This window comes from Coloeus monedula, assembly GCF_965178545.1.
Source record: "Coloeus monedula genome assembly, chromosome: 3".
In the NCBI taxonomy this organism is placed as follows: domain Eukaryota; kingdom Metazoa; phylum Chordata; class Aves; order Passeriformes; family Corvidae; genus Coloeus; species Coloeus monedula.
The window spans coordinates 41888140-41905939 of record NC_138783.1 but is presented as its reverse complement, the minus strand read 5'-3'; the positions used below and the strand labels follow the sequence as shown (position 1 = coordinate 41905939).

At 36.4% G+C, this 17800-nt stretch overlaps 1 protein-coding gene across 1 annotated transcript in view; it reads right to left on the bottom strand.

Moving 5' to 3' along the window:
• Window positions 1-17800, bottom strand: part of DYNC2H1 (dynein cytoplasmic 2 heavy chain 1) — a gene marked incomplete at both ends in the record, with an annotated part of 155079 nt that overhangs the window by 64645 nt on the left and 72634 nt on the right. The window contains 8 exons of the mRNA XM_082277385.1: window positions 2169-2294; window positions 4215-4375; window positions 7643-7715; window positions 9067-9198; window positions 10365-10442; window positions 12512-12562; window positions 14644-14709; window positions 16635-16724. Coding sequence (XP_082133511.1) covers window positions 2169-2294; window positions 4215-4375; window positions 7643-7715; window positions 9067-9198; window positions 10365-10442; window positions 12512-12562; window positions 14644-14709; window positions 16635-16724 — 777 coding nt within the window. The remainder of the gene's footprint in view (window positions 1-2168; window positions 2295-4214; window positions 4376-7642; window positions 7716-9066; window positions 9199-10364; window positions 10443-12511; window positions 12563-14643; window positions 14710-16634; window positions 16725-17800) is intronic.

Sequence of the window (17800 nt, the reverse complement as noted above, 5' to 3'; positions counted from 1 at the left end):
TGGGGGGGGGGCGCTCACTTGAGCCTCTCCTTGGGGAATCTTTGATAGATATGCTAATTAGTAAAGCCTATAATGTTATACCCAATGTTGGGGGGGGAGGAGGAGTAGAGACACAGAGACACAGGGAAAGACTCGGTGGGATACATCTCGATGCATATGACCTGGACGTGTACACCTAAGGATCCTTAAAAATAAATACCAAGGTAAAATCCCTTTTCCCCTTCTAACCGTGTATGACTCTTGATTTTAAGACCAGGAAAAGGCATCACATGGCCTCTTGTCCTGTCATGGGACACCACTGAAAAGGGTCTGACTCAGTCTCCTTTACTCATTCCCATCAGACAATACACAAAATACTAAGATTCCCCTGAGGCTTCTCTTTCCCAGGCTGAACAGTCCCAGTTCTCACAGTTTCTCTTTGTACGATACATGCTCCAGTTCCTTCATCACCTTTGCAGCCCTTCACTGAACTGGTTTCAGTATGTCCATGTCTCTCTTGTCCTGGGTAGCCAAGCACTGGACTCAGAACTCCAGGTGTGTCTCACCAGAGCTGAATAGAGGGGAAGGACAACCTCCCTCCACCAGCTGGCAACACTGCCTAAAACAACCCAGGATGCCAGTGGTCTTTGCTGCAAGGTCACTTTGCTGGCTCATGGTCCCCTTCTTACCCACCAGGACTCCCAGGTCTTTTCTGCCAAGCTGCTTTTCAGCCAGATCATCCCCAGACTGTCTGGGTGGTTGGAGTTACTCTTTCTCATGGGAAGCACTTGCTATTTCCCTTTGCTGAACTTCACAAGGTTCTTCTCTACCAAGGGCCTTTTGAACAAAAGTACACTCATCTATTACATCAATCTTTTCCCTCAGTTTTTTATCATCTCTACTTGCTGAGGATGCACTTTGTCCCATTATTCACCTCATTAATTAAGATGTTAAACAGTGTTGGCCACAGTATCAATGCCTAGAGCACAACACTAACGACTGGCCTCCAACTGGATTTTTTGATGCTGAAAGTGCCCCTTGGAGTAATGCAATTAGGCCAGTTTTCAATCTACCTCACTAAGGTACACTCGGGTCCATATCCAGAGACTGTGAGAACTGAATTTCTGCCCCTGGATGGAACGGAATTATAAATCTGCAGCAGTCTCTTAAAACGATGTTCAAACTAAGAATGACATAGCTTCGCACTTGCCAATGGTACACAAAACATGCAAGGGGATGTGCAGAGTCAAACATCAGCAAATCTCAGTCTATATTACGCTCAGCAGGAAGTTTAACGCATTCAGTATTATGCTCATGTGGAAAGAGTAAGAACCTCCTGACACATATCCATATTTTAATACTTACATTATCTGAAATTTTGTATTCAGTAAGGAGCTTACAAACATTTCCTTACTGCTGACTGTCTTGTTCAGACTACATGACACACATCAGTGTTATCTTGCTTTGCCTTTCCGTTTTTTCGGAATGGATTCTAGGAATGCTAAAGGTACATGCCACATGGTTACTGCTAGACAGATGACAGACTCCAAGCTCACGTCCATGGACTGTGTTTTACAAAATCATTGAAAACTAGAAAATTAAAACTGCAGTAACTGTTAAAGGAATTCCATGATTTTCTTCTGACTTAATTTGTTCTGAGGATTTCACAGTGATATACATAAAAAGTATATCATATAAATGCAATTTTAGTTAGAAAGTTAATGATTTCATATGCCACAAGTGTGTGTTTCTATAAAATATGAGACATTTTAATTTCAAATTAGCAAAAACCTCCTAATGACTCAGACTCAGGCTGCACTTCACAAAAAAAAGAACTACTAAAAAGAAAGTCCTAGAACTAAGGGGGAAAAAAATTAAATTCAAGCATACATAGATTGATAGTTCATAAAAAACATGGGCAGTATCCCATAAAATACCAGAAGTCCTAATTGGAGCATTTGACCACTCATTGTGGTAGAAATACTCCACCTTGTATGAAAATTAAAGCATTCACGCAAAGAAAGAAGCTCCTTAGATCTGAAGCAGTTCACCTTATGCATGACAGAAAACCGTGAAAGCATATTTTTAAACTGCAATTTTAAAGATCACTGTGGAAATGCCTGAAATGCCGCAGAAATGTTGCATACTAATTTTGTCTGGTTTCCAGTATCTTCTCTATTTGCTCCCACCTTTTCCAATACAGGAAGCCAAGATGTAACAAGATGCAGGTTCTTCAAACACAGCCATTCTCCGTTCTGTGCACATTCTCTTAAAGTTTGAATAGCCAGGTCAGCTTGGCCCTGGCCCATGGCAATCTGAAATGGCAGACACAGTTGTATCAAGAATCTCTCAGACCTCATTTAATAGTTAAATACAAAATTGCGTTTGCAGGTTAGGATAAATACGTAAAAAAAAAAGAGTGCTAAAGATAACCAGAATTTTCTCTAATGTGATAGGTTACTAAAGTAGAGAAAAGATTAAGAGAAACAAGTTTTTCTTTGCAACTTATCTAGCCAGAGTTTCTAAACAAACAACATTACCTAGTCTTTGAATGGAAAAAAACCATACATCACTTGGTGACAGTGATGGTATTCCCTGGGAAGTCGAAAAGTAATTTAAATATCAATGACTAAACTGCATACTGCAGAACCACAAAAGTAAGAGATAAATGAGAACAAAGTTTCTTTTGACTGGAAGTTAGGAATACTTCCTTTGAAGAGAAATACTCAATTTTGTATTAAGATGAGTTAAAAACTAAGGCTGCTCTCTTTCCAGCTGGGATATATGAATAGTTTAACATATACTCCTTTCTTCATTTTTATAGTACCATATTAGTTCTACTGTAGAATCTATTTGGAAGCTATATATATAAAAAAAACCCCTGAACCAAACAAATGGAAAATAACGAGGTCTTAGCCAATTGAAAAATCCTGTCTTAGCATTACGATTCTCTGACTAAGGAAAACTGAGCATAATATCTTGAAATAATTGAAAATAGCCAAGAGAAGACAACTGGAAGTCCAGCAATATGGTTACAGATGGCATAAATTTAGCACTCTGTTCTTTATCCTATAGAAGAAGTAAATCAACAGAGAACAAAATCCTGTCTTTCATGTTCAACTCAAATTACATGAGAAAGTGTAGGAAAACATAGTAACAAAATATTCTCATTAGTAAGACAATTTTCAGGTGATTTAGCTTTGAGTCCTGATCCTTGACTGAATACCATACCATGCTACATTTTGGAAGTCCAACATGTAAAGGATATTTACAGATAAACATGAAAATCCATGTGGCACAGTGAGAAATAGGTATTCTGCAATGTTCACAGATAGATAAGATGGCAGTAGGATATAAATATTTACAGTTTGATGGGAAAAATACATTGTATCAGTTTATATTCCAGGAAAGGAACAATTTCAAGGACTATTTAAAAGCAATATTAAACTTGACATTTTCCATTTCTTTGCTAACTAGTGATCAGCTAGATAACAACTTCCCCCCCCTTAATATATCAAATGACAGAAGGAAATAATATTTTACAGAAAGTTATAAAGCATATTGGTACTGTTTATTGGGAATATTAGGAAACCATTTGATTCATAGAATAATTTGAATTGGAATAAATCCTGGAAGGTGTCTAGTCCAATCTCCTGCTCTCAGTAGGGCCAGGTATGAAAGATCAGACCAGGAGCTAAGGGCTTTGTCCAGTGGATTCTTGGGAACCTTCAAGGATGCAAAACTTCTCAAAATATTTTACAGAATTTCACAAAATACCTAGCATTCACAAACACTGAGCACCTGATTTATGTTTTCTGTTGAAGAAAGAAATGTGCAAATCCTACAAGCAGAGGAAATGATGAAGCCTAGTTTTCAGTGGGTTTTGTTTGTTTCAATTACTCCACACTAAAAAAGATAATGATGCAGCATGTATAATTCTCAGCCTCTTTTGTTCCTTTCCATCCATCTTCTCATTTTTTCCTTCTCCACACTGGAGGAATGTCTCTTGTTTGGATACTGCTTCTGTGAGCATGACTAATTGTGTCTCTCTTCTCCAGCCCATTTTGCCAATGGAATGAGAAGTTAGTTCAAGACAGGTGGGAACAACAAAACAACACGACACCAAATGATGATTTTACATACTAACTTCTTTAAAAAACAAAGTAAAAGAGATATTACTACAGTAAAATTTTACACGTTGTGGTTTTTAATCATTACACTTAGATAAGACTGACCTGATGGTAGCACTCAGTTTTTCTTTCAACACCGGCAAGTTCCTGCAGCTCTTGAGAAGGGTCAGCACCAGGAGAAATTATTATCAAGATGGGCTCAATTTCCAGTGTCTCTTTATACAGACGTTTCATATTCAAAGGAGATGGAGATAATTCTTTTATTCCTACAATTAGAATTACAATTATTATGGAAATAAAGTGACCACACATGATGGAGTACTTCACTATCCATTTTAGAGCTCATCTGGCTGTCAAGAGTTCTGTTTAGCAGACACCATAAAATGGGCTTTAAAATGAAGAAAAAATCCTTACAACATGCAGGTATAAGGTACCCTATATTGATAAGAAAAATATACAAACATGGTACCTGGATTTCCAGCTTGACAAATATAAACTGCAGTCTTTATTTAGAGTGAAGCCTTGAGGAAAACATACAAAGAGAGAATATGCTATTTGCTGAAACTAATTGCAGTTTATATGTCCACATGCAGAATTTCTCTCCTTACTGCCCTGGGAGCCTGAATTATTAGACACACGCGGTTTTTCGTACTGTGATTACTGACTGTCGCGAAGCCCAGCGGCTTGGCTGTGCCGCATAGTGAGGGGCCGCGACCTTCCTAAAAGCGTCTCCACAGCGGAGCCGCTTGGCAGGACCAGCACACTCACACACGTGTACACGCACACACACACGGAGAGCTCCAGAAAATACAGTGATGGCAACGAGGCAGGAAGGGTACAAAGTTCAAAAGAGGCAGGTACAGAGTTCCACGGGAGAGGTCTATTGCAGCGATGCTCATGAAGGGTTCCAGGGATGAAGACAAGGAACAATGGAGGGTCCAGGTTTAAGTATGGGACCAATGATCTGAGGGCAGTGGGGCAGTACACAGGCAGGAGTAGGGAATGGGAGCCAATGGGGAACTCTGAGGGAGTGATGATGGGGCAGGGACCAATGGGGGGAACCTGGAGTGGAGAACCTTCTAGGACATGGGACAAATAAGGTAACAAAGGAGCAGGGAGGCCATGGGCCAACCAGGAGAGCGGAACTGGGGTACATTAACCTAGCAGGGCAAAGCATCCTGGGGAAAGCCTCTTCTGTTCACCCTAACCTGGGGAGGATCTCTGATACTAGGGACTATCTCACCAGTAGACTCTCTTTGTCCCTTGTATCACAGGCCCACTGGCCACCATAACTTATGTCTATTATTTGTTTTAATATACACCTTAAATATCTAGAATGTTGACTTAGTATAGGCAAGGGATTTATCATGAGCCCAAAGATACATGTGTAAGTGTATCATAAATGAAATAGTGTTAACCACATATTTTCATGCATCTTTAGACTGGGACTTAACTAGTGAAGCATTGGGTGCAATGGGAAATCACAACATGCAGCAAGACAGAAGAGCCCAAATCTGTGACATCTATGCCACAACTACTAAAAGATGCAACGCACACTTCCTTGAGGGCACAGTCTGTTTTCAGAATTGAGCTATTGTACGTTCCACACAGAACAGTACTACATAATTTGTACCATGGAATCACAGAATGGTTTGTACTGGGACCTCAAAGACCATCTCCTTCCAGCCCCCCTGTCATGGGCGGGGACACTTTCCACTAGACCAAGTTGCTCAGAGCCCTATCTAGCCTGGCCTTGAACACTTTAAGGGATGGGACATCCACAATTTCTCTGGGAAATCTGTTCCAGTGCCTCACTACCCTCACAGGGAAGAATTTCACCCTAATACCTAACTTGAATCTGCTCTCTTTCAGTTTGAAGTTGTTCCCGCTTGGCCTGTTACCACATGCCCATGTAGAAAGTCCATCTCCAGTTTGCTTGTGGGCCCCTTTAGGTACTGAAAGGCTGTTTACATGGTGCATTTCTATATAGCATGTAAAATAAAGAAATAAGCATGCTTTGTGTGTTACAAAACACATTCTTAGCAAATTTTTATGAACCTTAACTTCAAAAGAAATTATTTTAATCCCTCTTCATCCATAAATTTAAAAATACAGGTGAAAGGTGACAAAAGGAAAAAAAGGAATATCTGGATAAAACAGAAGTGAAAGGCTTTCTTGTGGGATATTATAGGTCTTCAGGAATTTATTTTTCTCACAGGAAAAGCAGCCAAACGAGATTGGAAACTTAATGGCTCCCTTTAGAACTATGTAAACCAGTCTGTTTTAAGTTGTTTCAGGGCAAGGACACTGAAAAAAACATGGTAGAAAAAATATGAAAAAATATTCATACAAGCATGACATCTTTCATTGGTTAGAATGTGCTAGTCATGATTTTACACCGATCTCACTGATATACATGAAAAATCCATGGATGATTTGTGGATGTTTTAATCATTTTGAAAATCCAAATGGAGTCAATGGTATTTTGCCTTTCTTGGTGAGTCTGCAGCTTCATTCACCAAAACTATTCCCTTGTGCAGCACTCCTCCAAGGAACTGGTCCCAGAACAAGCGATTTATGTAATACTTTTAAGATTTGGAAGACGGTAAGCAAGCAAATAAACTTACTCTGCATTCAGGTCTCTGCTGGTTTTTGAGCCACACACACTGCAGATCACGCTTGTCATTGATTCCAACAGGCAGGGACATTGTCACCATGATCAAAGTACTCTCTCTACCTACTAATAATGTTTGACACAGAAGCTATACCTTAATGTTGAAAATCCCAGTCTGGGTGGCAGATATGGAGGCAATTTTGAGCAACAAATAATGTCCACAGACAGCGTAAGGGAGTAAGATAAAGTGACTTTTAAAACTTAACAGTGTCCACACTCGTAACTGCTAAAAACTTAAGGAAGGTTTTTGTGTGCTGTACTTCAATATTAAGATTATTTGGCATATAGGTTTCAAACTCTGGATATAATAGACTTGAGAGAGGAAACTGATTGACTAGAACAAATAGACAACCATAGCACTGAATCACTCTAAATCATGTGTACTTTTAAAAAGACAGTAAAAAGTATTACAGACCAAGAATTAAGACAAAAATGATATTAATTAAATAATCTTTTGAGAGTCCATTTACAAAATCTCAAACCTAATGGTCTTTAAATGGTAAATGACATTAAATAAAGTAATATTTATGTAAAATCTGAGTCTTAATGAGAGTGTTGCAGTGTAAAACTTACAGAAAACATTATCTTCCTTTCTTAATTATCTAGTGGTCAAGAACTAATCAAAAGAATCTGACAGATTTTTTTATTATATTTTCAATCACTGTGCAGCATAAACCAAACCATTTTAAAAGCACTTTTAAGAAAATTTTACAAGAACAAAATCAGCAAACCTTTACAGCATATTTTCATATGCTAAAATTTAGGGATTCCATAAGAACTATAAAATAAAAGAGAAACATAGGACCAAAGAAGATACTTAATTGTTGTGCAGAAAGACCCTGGTGAAAAATTAACTTACCTAGGGTTTTACATGCAAAAAGAGCCATGGCACTCTGTAGCCTGTCTGGTCTGACAGCCTGGACCACAAGGACCTTAAAATAAAATATATTCAGGAGAGATGAGTCTCTAAAAGTGTGTAATGACAATTTAAAATGCAAGACTCTTCTAAGAAGGATGAATTCTTTGAATTTATCTTAAGAACAAATTTATTGTCTCTGAATATATAGAGCTATCTGATCATTCCTTTCCAGACAATCTACTGTAATTGTTCTTTTGTAAGTAGCTTGTTCTATCAACAGAATCAGAAAATAGATCTATACTTAATGCCTATTTATACAAACTTTTCTACAATGTTTTAGAAAAACAGTAGCTATGTGGGTAGCTAGAATGACAGAAAGCACACTTAGCTTTATACTAGTAATCTAAATTCTATGCACGTATATAGGCAGCAATGTCCTACTCGGAATAGTAATATTTCTGGTTTCAGTTCAAACTAATTCATGGGTGGCACATCAATCTTACTACATAGTTTCAGTATACTTCATCAACAGAAACATTCTTAATACTTTCTGTACAAGATACAAGGTACACCAATCATTCCAGATTTACTTTCCTATAAACGCAGACGTTTTCTGACAACACACTGCACACGTAAGAAGTACTCTTCAGCATTTCATTGAATCAAATATTACTCAGACAAATTCCTTTCCAAAATGGTTTATTCCTAAATTCCATGCATGCTATTTCAGAAATATTCCTCCTCCACAAAAAGCTCTAATAGACAGCTGCTAAGAGCCAATCAACACAAAACTACATTGTCTAATGCCTCATCCTTTTTCTGGATTTTTTTACGTGAAGTAACTTCAAATGAAAAATCACAGCATCACTTGAAATTAAGTAACAACACCTTTTCATTCACAAGCACAAAAGTGATTTTCCAGTGGAAAAGGACTCTCAGGTTGAGGAAGGAACTTGCCTTTCCCATATTCACCATGAGTTCTCGATCACCAGGTTTTCAGAAGTCATTTTTCATGACTTCTATTCTAAAAAAGCAGAGGCTGCTACTGCATTTTGTGTGAATTTGCACATTCAGTGATGAAGTAAATTAAAGATGCTCAACAAGCTGACACATCCAGCAGTAACAAAGCAACCATGAAAGAATTTTAATACCTATTCATAAAATTAATTCTGTGTATATTTCTAAATAACTTGTTACCTTACAGGATATACCCAGTTGTAGCTAATATACCAACACTAAAAAGACTCAGATAACAGAGAAGTAATACACGATAGTAAAAAAAATATATAATCCTTAGACTAAAAAAAACAGTTAAACTGTAAGAAAGTGTAGATACTGTCACTGATTATAATTCAACAAGGCCTGGATGTAAAATTTACTTTCAATGCTGAACTCATAATTAATATTATGAATGAAAAGATTACCTGCTGAAACAAGGAAATTCTTTTTACAACAGAAGATGGAAAGTCTTGTTCACATATAGAGCTCCGAGAAAAAGTGTGCCATAGACTTTCATCTTCAAAGCAAAGTGTCTGATAGAGACCTGGGAGAGATACCTACAAAAAAAAAATGGTGTAGTTTTAACTGTAAAGAAGAATAGACATTTGGGCATTGTATATTTTAATTTATTTCCAAATATCACTATGACCACTACCTGTGCAAATCACAAAATTCAATTTTATTCTTGGAGTTAAAGAAGAAAAGAGTACATTTTAAAATTAATCACTTGTTTACCTATTCCCTGGAAAGGCTAAATCTATATTGCGCTGTAATTTTAGTTTTAAACTTTAAGGTTCTTTGATTTTAAACTTTGGGCTCTACCTTTAAGTCCTTTCCTCTAATGATGATCTGCTATCAGTAATGGTTTGCTATCAGTGCATGCTACTGATTCACTCAGTTACTCAATTTCTGTTTGTTTAAACCTCTAACTATTATGCTTGCCACACCTTTATTGTGATTGTTCCTGATACCTGGTTGAAGAGAAATTAAATAGTGAACTCTGGGTTTAGCAAAAAAAGTCCTTGCCAAAGACCAGTCAAGGTTTTTCTTCTTGCTGATGAGCTACATGCATGAGGAGAAGAGCCTGAGACAGAATTTCAGGACTAGTATTTTCCTTACGTTCCCTTCAGGATCAGAGGATTTCAACACTGACTGTGATAGGAGGAACCAATGCAAAAAATTGTTTTTGTTTTAGCTCAATCTGAGCAATCACAAAGTCTGAAACACCTATAAAAATGTACAGAGAAATCTGATTAGGAGAATACTAATTTCTAAATTAACAGTTTATGGCTTTTAATACAATATGAAGTGATTTGTGAAAGTCATTACATAAGTGAAATCTACAACTAAATATTATTTGCAATTTTCCCTCTACCTTCCTATCTATAAAAATTGTAGTACCTTGCGTAGACTTAAAGTATTTTCTAATCTCAGTGAGATGATAGGTTCATTCACATGCATTGAAATGCATTGTTAGATGGGGTAGAAATGTACATGAAAAAGGCTCCAAAAAGTGATATTAAAATTAAAAAAAAAACCAAAAAACCTTTGTATATTAAAACCTGCGTATATGAAGCTATGGTTTCTGGAAGATGGAATAAACACCTAAAGTAAAAAAATCTTTTGATCTGAAAAATACATATCTGAGTATTCAAGTCCAAATTGCTATCTGCCAAAAACAAAGTTCTTTAAATTTAAATTCAACAGACCACATGATGTATACCTTTAAAGATGCTACTGCCCAGACTCGGTCCTGTTCTATCCAAGAGGGAATCTGGTCACGAGCGCTTCTTTGGGAATCCTTATGGAAGCAAGTTACATTACACATGGAGGTTACACAATTTTTTGTGAAAAACTATATGGAGTAATAAGATTTTGAAACCCATGTTTTACTAAAAATAGCATTCATAACAGGAATCTTTCTATGGTCTCTGGCTAAGTACATAAATGGCATAACAAAAAAGCTACAAAAAGATTTAAATATGAGATATACTGTTCACATTAACATTTGCTTAGCTACTCAAGCATGAAAATACTTTACCATTTAGAGTATCCTTTTGACACACTCAATTCTAAGTAGTTTTTCATTAAAAACAAGTGACACAAATGATTGGCTACCTGAATATGCACTCTGAGTAACTGACTTCAAAAAACAACTCCATTGCACATATTTGAAATCATGAAGAAGATGGTCCCTCGCACAACGGGCAAAACACCACCTCTGAACATCTCTGCACTGGTAAAATCTGGCCACAGCTCTATTTTTCTGCTCTTTAGATGTTTGGCATGGAGGGTATTATAAGGATGAACAACACTGCTTAAGCTCCAGTGGAATTTCTGTATTCCCTACATCATTTGTTATTAAAAGATAGTACAGTACACATTAACCAGTCTGACGAGTATCTGCATGGAAATGTATTTGGATCTTTCAACCAGTGAGCAACTTCAAGAGTAATCTTAAATGCTCAGCAGAAAAAAGCAGAAACTTTCTTGTGAAAGGGTATCTCAGCCATAAGCTACAAAGTCTGAGAAAGAACAGAACTAGGAAACTTGGAAGCAATTGTAGGAATAAATTTGACATGGGTCTGCAATATACATTCCATTTAGAATTGGGCTGAAGGACACAAATGCACAATCTTTCCAAAATCTATAGGTTGTGTGTTAGGCAGGTGGAAGTAAGACTGGTATTAAATTCCATTATACAATCAGATCTCACATTCCTTGAAAATGGCCTACAGCAAGAACATACTTGACAATCACTCAGTTCACAGACATTTAATTGAATTACAACGACTCCAGAGAGATGAAGAGGGACTTCTGCAGTCACACTGAAATGCAAAGCCTGTAGTAGAGCCATCTAACAGCTAGAGAAACTGGATTTTAAGGATCATTTTAGCAACCAGCTGCCTGAGAAAACCTGAGTAAAACATTATATTTTAAATGACTTGCCACTTCTACCAGCATGCATGGGAACACAGCTGCTCTCATGAATATTCTAAAATCAAGGTACTTGCACTGGTCATCATTTAGTACCACTCAATGTACAAGATACCCTGACAGATATTTAAACAAGGCTGTAGGTTAAAAGTAGTCATGAATGATGAAAAATGAAGCTGAGCCTGAAAGAGGAAAAGAGCAGAAATGCAAAACAGGAGGCAAAGACTGAGTTCATAATTCCTGATTGTGCTCATGCTTCCTAAAAAAACCTTTCGAAACCTTTGCGAAAATATTTGGCTCAAAGAAGGGCTATAATGGGCAAGATACGGAAAGCTTAGCGTTTTTCTCTACCCTTTCCTAATGGAATTTTATGTTAATAGTATACAGATTCAATAGAACTGAAAGACACTTAGTAAACGACAGCATGCTTCATCAGACATGCAAAGAAAGCTTCACAAGCTTGCTCAGTTACCCAAGAAAACATATAAATCCATCTCCAGATGTAGAACCCTTGACACTGAGAAAAAAAGGAAGTCAAAGCTAGCAAAGTGTGTGTACAATTTCATTAATTCATACAAGAAGTACAGCTCAGACACGACTCTGGGTGAAAGGGGAATTCAGAAACACTGATTTTAGTTACAGCAGAGGGCTGAAAACCTTCTCAAACATGCAAGCATTACAAATTGTCATCCTGGTAAAAGAAAAATACAAGAAAATATGCAACAAAGGCAAAAAGTTATTCAAATTAGAAAATTAGTTGCCAAGTTCAGAAAGTTTTATATAAATTTGTATTTTTATATTACTACGTGAAAAGTTACTCATTTCTTTAATGTATGAATACAACTAATTAAGCAACAAAGTAAGAATATTTTAAGTTTTCAGGATAAAAGTAAATGTTCCTTATTTCAAAATATGAAAATAAATGTAGCTTACTGATTTTCTGATGGTGTCTCCAATGATCACACCTGTAAAAGTCTCCCATTCCTGGGGGGAATAAGTGAATAACTCATATAAGTCCCAAGACATCTTTAAGAATGAAGATTAATATGTAGTAGCATGTAGGCAGAGCAGGAAAATAAACAAATTAAATCCCAGATTCTGAAAGAGTTCCAAGACAATTTTTAAATGGTAGGTAATAGGTGATACTACCAGAATGTAATTTCTTTTGCAGAATCCAAGCTAAGTGACTGGAGTGCTTTATAAGAAAAATAAGCAAAGGGGAAGTTCTATAATTCCTCAGCACTCACAGCTCTGACCCAGACTGCCCATCTATAGACTATCAGGAAGAAACAAATGTGACTGGCAAGGACACACATCCTGCCTGGTGGGGCATCAGCAGCCCACACAGAACAGGTAACTAAAAGCATGACTGAATTTATGTATGATTAAAGCTTTTAGGCTTGGTATATGTACCCAAGAAGACAGTTTTTAATTGTTTTACATCAGATCAGACAAGTACTTCAAACCATTAGAAATTACAGAATCCTGTATTTGGAGGTGACAAGAAACAGACTAAAAATTCTCATAAGTACTGGAAATTTGCATAATTAATATCTATATTCCATGATAAAGATTTTATATTAAAGACAACAGTAACATTAGAAATTTAAAAGCAATTGACTAAGAGCAGTACTGCTGATACAAACCCCAGCACAGTTTTTTGCACCCATCAGTCTCACTGAGTCTCGAAACAACCCCCTCTTTCAGTTACAAACTGATGCTCGTCTCCCAATTACAAAGAAAATGCTTGTGCACACAAAAATGCATGGAATATTTTTTTGTTTGTGCAATATTGTTATGAAGAAAAGCAGAAGTATAATATATAGAGACATATAAAACTACCTCAGAAAAATCTATACATATTGATTCAGAAAGAGAATGTCCCTACTAAGAACCAAGGCATTCTGTAGTATATTGCCAAAGTTGTACTATAAATTTCATATTGCTATGCAAAAAAATACTTAAGTGCAGAAGGTTGAATTCTTTTGAGACAGGGACTTAGAATAATAAATTCTCTAGCAGCAGATTAAGCAACTCCTAGTTTCATCACATTAAAAGCTTTAAAAGAAATAATTTTAAAAGAATAACCACTTCAGCTTCATTTTCCTCACTATTTTGCACAAGCACTCTTCTCTTAACAATTTAATTAAAATAACTTCTACCTTTCAGAGAAGTAAAAGAAATATTGATATTATTTGCCTGTTTTCTCTCGAGTATTCAGATACAGCAGAAATATGCATTATATATAACCTATATTAAGCTAAGAGCTCTAATAGCTGACGGAAATGAATGCTAAACAATGGAAACCAGCGCACATAGGGTTGTACTTACAAACACTTAAGAAGCCAGAATTTAATTTAGTCAGAAAACTGTTTGCAGGTTGCAGCCTTCATGACTTTAGAAACTCAAGAAAAATAAAGCAAGGTATTTTCAGAAGCTCAAACAAAATAATAAATATGAAATAGGGAACTTTGGATAAGGAAGAGCAGCCAGGATATACTCCTACTATAAAGATGAGTTATTTTTATGAGGCCACATCATTGCTGGAAGACTGGGATGTCACTTTGTCAATCTATATGTCTACAATGAAACTACTCTGCATTCATAACATCAGAAGGCTCCAACCAACTTTAACTTTGTACCTTAAGCTCACATCTTTCATATAATCAAGTTCCATTACTTCCTTCAAATGTATAATCTGCTTTTTACCTTTACCTCCATAATGGACTCTCCTCTATCAAACTGACATCTACTATCATTTGATGTCCCTTCTGGTCTCCAGCTTCTAGTACAGAAAGCCATAGTTTTGTCTCTCCGTTCCATGTAGGTACTTTAGATAATTAACTGTGTCTTGACTCAGGATAATCAGCCACGTTTAAGCACTTGCATGAAGTCAATTATGCATACTCTTTCACTGCAGGCAGACTTTATAGCACTAATCAGACTACACTACAGATAACTACAACTAAGTCCTACATTTATTGACAAAAACTTTATATCTACTTATTTACTTTTCATATTAAGTTTGAGTAAAATACTTGGCGATTTTCTTCTCTAGCACTTACATTCTCTTGAAAAAGTTCAGGGTGCATTCCTCGTACAAAATGTAGAGCAAACATTAGCTGATCAGCCTGAAATAAAAGCAGTAAAAATGTATCTATATACTCAGCAAAAGTCACATTCTGGTTCTTTTTTATAAGTAACATTTTGTTAAAAAACCACCTCTAATTCCATAGTAATGACTTAATGACATATCCTAATGTAAAATTGCTACCTACCTTTGCAACTTAGAGACAAAAACTAAGTCAAAGTGGGCCGTGGAGTGGAGGGCAAAGAGGAATTAGCATCAATCTGTGCAAGGCACTGAAGTTCTCATTCTATTGATAAACATGAACATCATACAGCACTGAGAACAAACCATACTATTTAACTCTTTCATCTTCTCAGACAAGGTCTGTCAGCAAATCCGCAACAAAACTGTGTATTAGGATGCTCCCTGGATGATCTAGTATCTAAAATTTGAACAAGAATTGTTTGGAAGAACGCTAACTGGCCCAGACTAAGCCTGTTTTGACAAACTAACAGGAAAGGTGGGCCAATTACAATGCTCAGGTAAATTTCTTGGCACCACTTCATTTAGTAGTATACGTGAAGCCTTTGTACACATAAATAATAACCACAGACAGACAAAATCATTCTTCCCAATTCTAACATGCTTCAAAAGGTATAAACTCATATCAGCTATACCTTTTACGAAGACACTAGTAAAGCCTCAGTGTCACAGAAGTCTTTAAAAAATTTCACGGATAAAAGGAAGAATTAGCAGTGAATTGTTGATGGTGTGAAGAGTTTATTTGTTCTCTCCATTACTGAACACAAGAGTAAGCTGCATGGACCATTAGTTTGAAGCAGTACAGCAACACCCTTTCAGTATTTTCTAAACTCCAATCTGATCACAGTTAAAATCTTTCCTACTAGAACTCTCTTCTCTGCCTTGCATTTGAACTCTCTACTCTTTTCTCACATATAAAAATAGCTGCCTTCCATATTCACAAGATATAATGACTTAGTGGAAGGCTTCACATACTCATGACTTCCAAGACAGACATCAAGTATTACAAGACTATTTCATGAGAATCCACGTGGACTTTGATAAACAAAACCCCTTAGAAATAACTGCTACCCCTATATCCACAATATAGCATTGCTAGATTGGGGGACAGGGGGAGGAGGTGGTGTAAAATTTTCAAGATCTCTCTGTTCTCACAGATCAAGCTACAGACTTGCATGATTTGTACTGCTCAAATCATATATGCAGATCTACTGTGCATTCTTCAGCCTGGTACTATGAGACAAACACCTCTCGTTATGACAGTTCCATGCGAAAGTAAAAATTAGAACTGAAAATGAAAGGCATATCTTCCCTAAGTCTTCAGTAAGAAAGCAAGAAGTGAAAAGACACCAGATTGAAATAAAGAAGAAATACACTAAGAACATTATATGGAGGAAGAACAAGGAATAGATAGAAACAAACAAGACAGCAGGTAGATATTTGGGACAGGCTGTGAAAAGAAAATGGAGAATATCACAGTGGAGGACTTTTAGAAACATAGAATCATCTAGGTTGGAAGAGACCTTTAAGATAATCAAGTCCACCCATCAACCTAACAAATCCACTTTTGTTTCCTTTAAAAAAAACCCAAACCAAAATACAAAAAAAAACCCTAAATAATCACACCAAACCCTATATTCAGGAGTGCAAGAGATAAGAGCAAATGCAAAAAGAGTGCTCAGAAGACTGAGAAGCCCAGGACTGACTCTGAAGCCAGAATGAGGCAGAGAGGTAGAGCTCTGCGGAGAAATGAGCATCAGCAATATTAATTTGGTCATATCCCGATTTTTAGTCCTCCTCATTTAGAATGTTAAATATTGATAGTGTAATTTTTTGTATCTATTACACAATACTGCTTATTTAAAGTAGATCAAGTGTTGACTGCTGAAAGAATACTTCCAAACCCAGTGCACTGTATAAAAGCCAGAAAAAACACAATCTTACCTTAAACAAACAACGACAAACATATTCATACACTGTATGCTTCAGTGAGCCAATAAGCAACTTGATTCTTTCCTCAGTACTACTTGAATCCTAAAAAAGAAATTTCAGATTTCAAAAATTCATGTGGAAGTAAAAATCTTTTCATGTGCTTTGTTAATTTCAGCAAAATGACACAAATAATCTGGACTCTACACGACACTAGTTCTAAAAACATACTAAAAAATTCATCTGCAGCTATTAATGCACAGGTGATTAAATGCAAAGTTCATGCTGAAGTATTAAGAAACAAATATTTCGGCACAATATTTTGACTATGAACATGATACAACTTTGTGTATAAGATGAAATACATCGGGAATGAGAAAATATTTTCTTCTCCTAACATCAATATCACTGAAATCTCATAATTTTCATGTGATAAAAAATTGCTCATGCATTTCTTTACTACACTTGATACTACTAAACAAGTATGTTGATCTTAAGTGTAGCTATGAAACTTCTGGTCAAATTTGGCCCAACTGAAATGAACATTGTAAAAAATATTAAGTGTACACTGTCCCTCAAAGCTCATAGACTGAAAGACTAATTCTAACAGGAAAAAATTTAAAAGATAGGACAAAAGAAGAAAGGGACTGGGTGTGTTACAGGTAGTATGAGTTCCTTTCTACCATGCTGGAATTTGAATGATGAGTTTAAGGCAGGCACTTGGGCAACTGATTTGCCTAATACCTTTCCCATGTCTAATAAATCACTTGGCAAAAATGAAGAATTGGATAGAGGACAAGGAAAAAAGAAAGCAAGCAATGAAGGCAAAACCAGAAGGTGAGCTTGTTAAGATTATAGGCAGGAAGAAGAAAAATTATGAAGGAGTGTGAGAGTAAGAACAAGAAGTTAAAACCTCATGTTGTCGAAAAGAAGTAACAGGAACTTCAAAGAGGGCAAGTTCACAGTCAGAACTGTGTTCCTAGTAATGACTGGAGCTGAAGGAGAATTGTAATCACAGATGCCAGACTAAAGGTAAATCCAAAGGAAACATGATGAAAGGCTGGTGAATGACTTTCTAAGTAGAAACACAGAAAAATACGAAGGATTTTGGAGATGCTGAATAAGAAGAAAATGCATTATTACTCAGTGTGGGTATTTAGATCTAAAGAGTGAGGCGACAA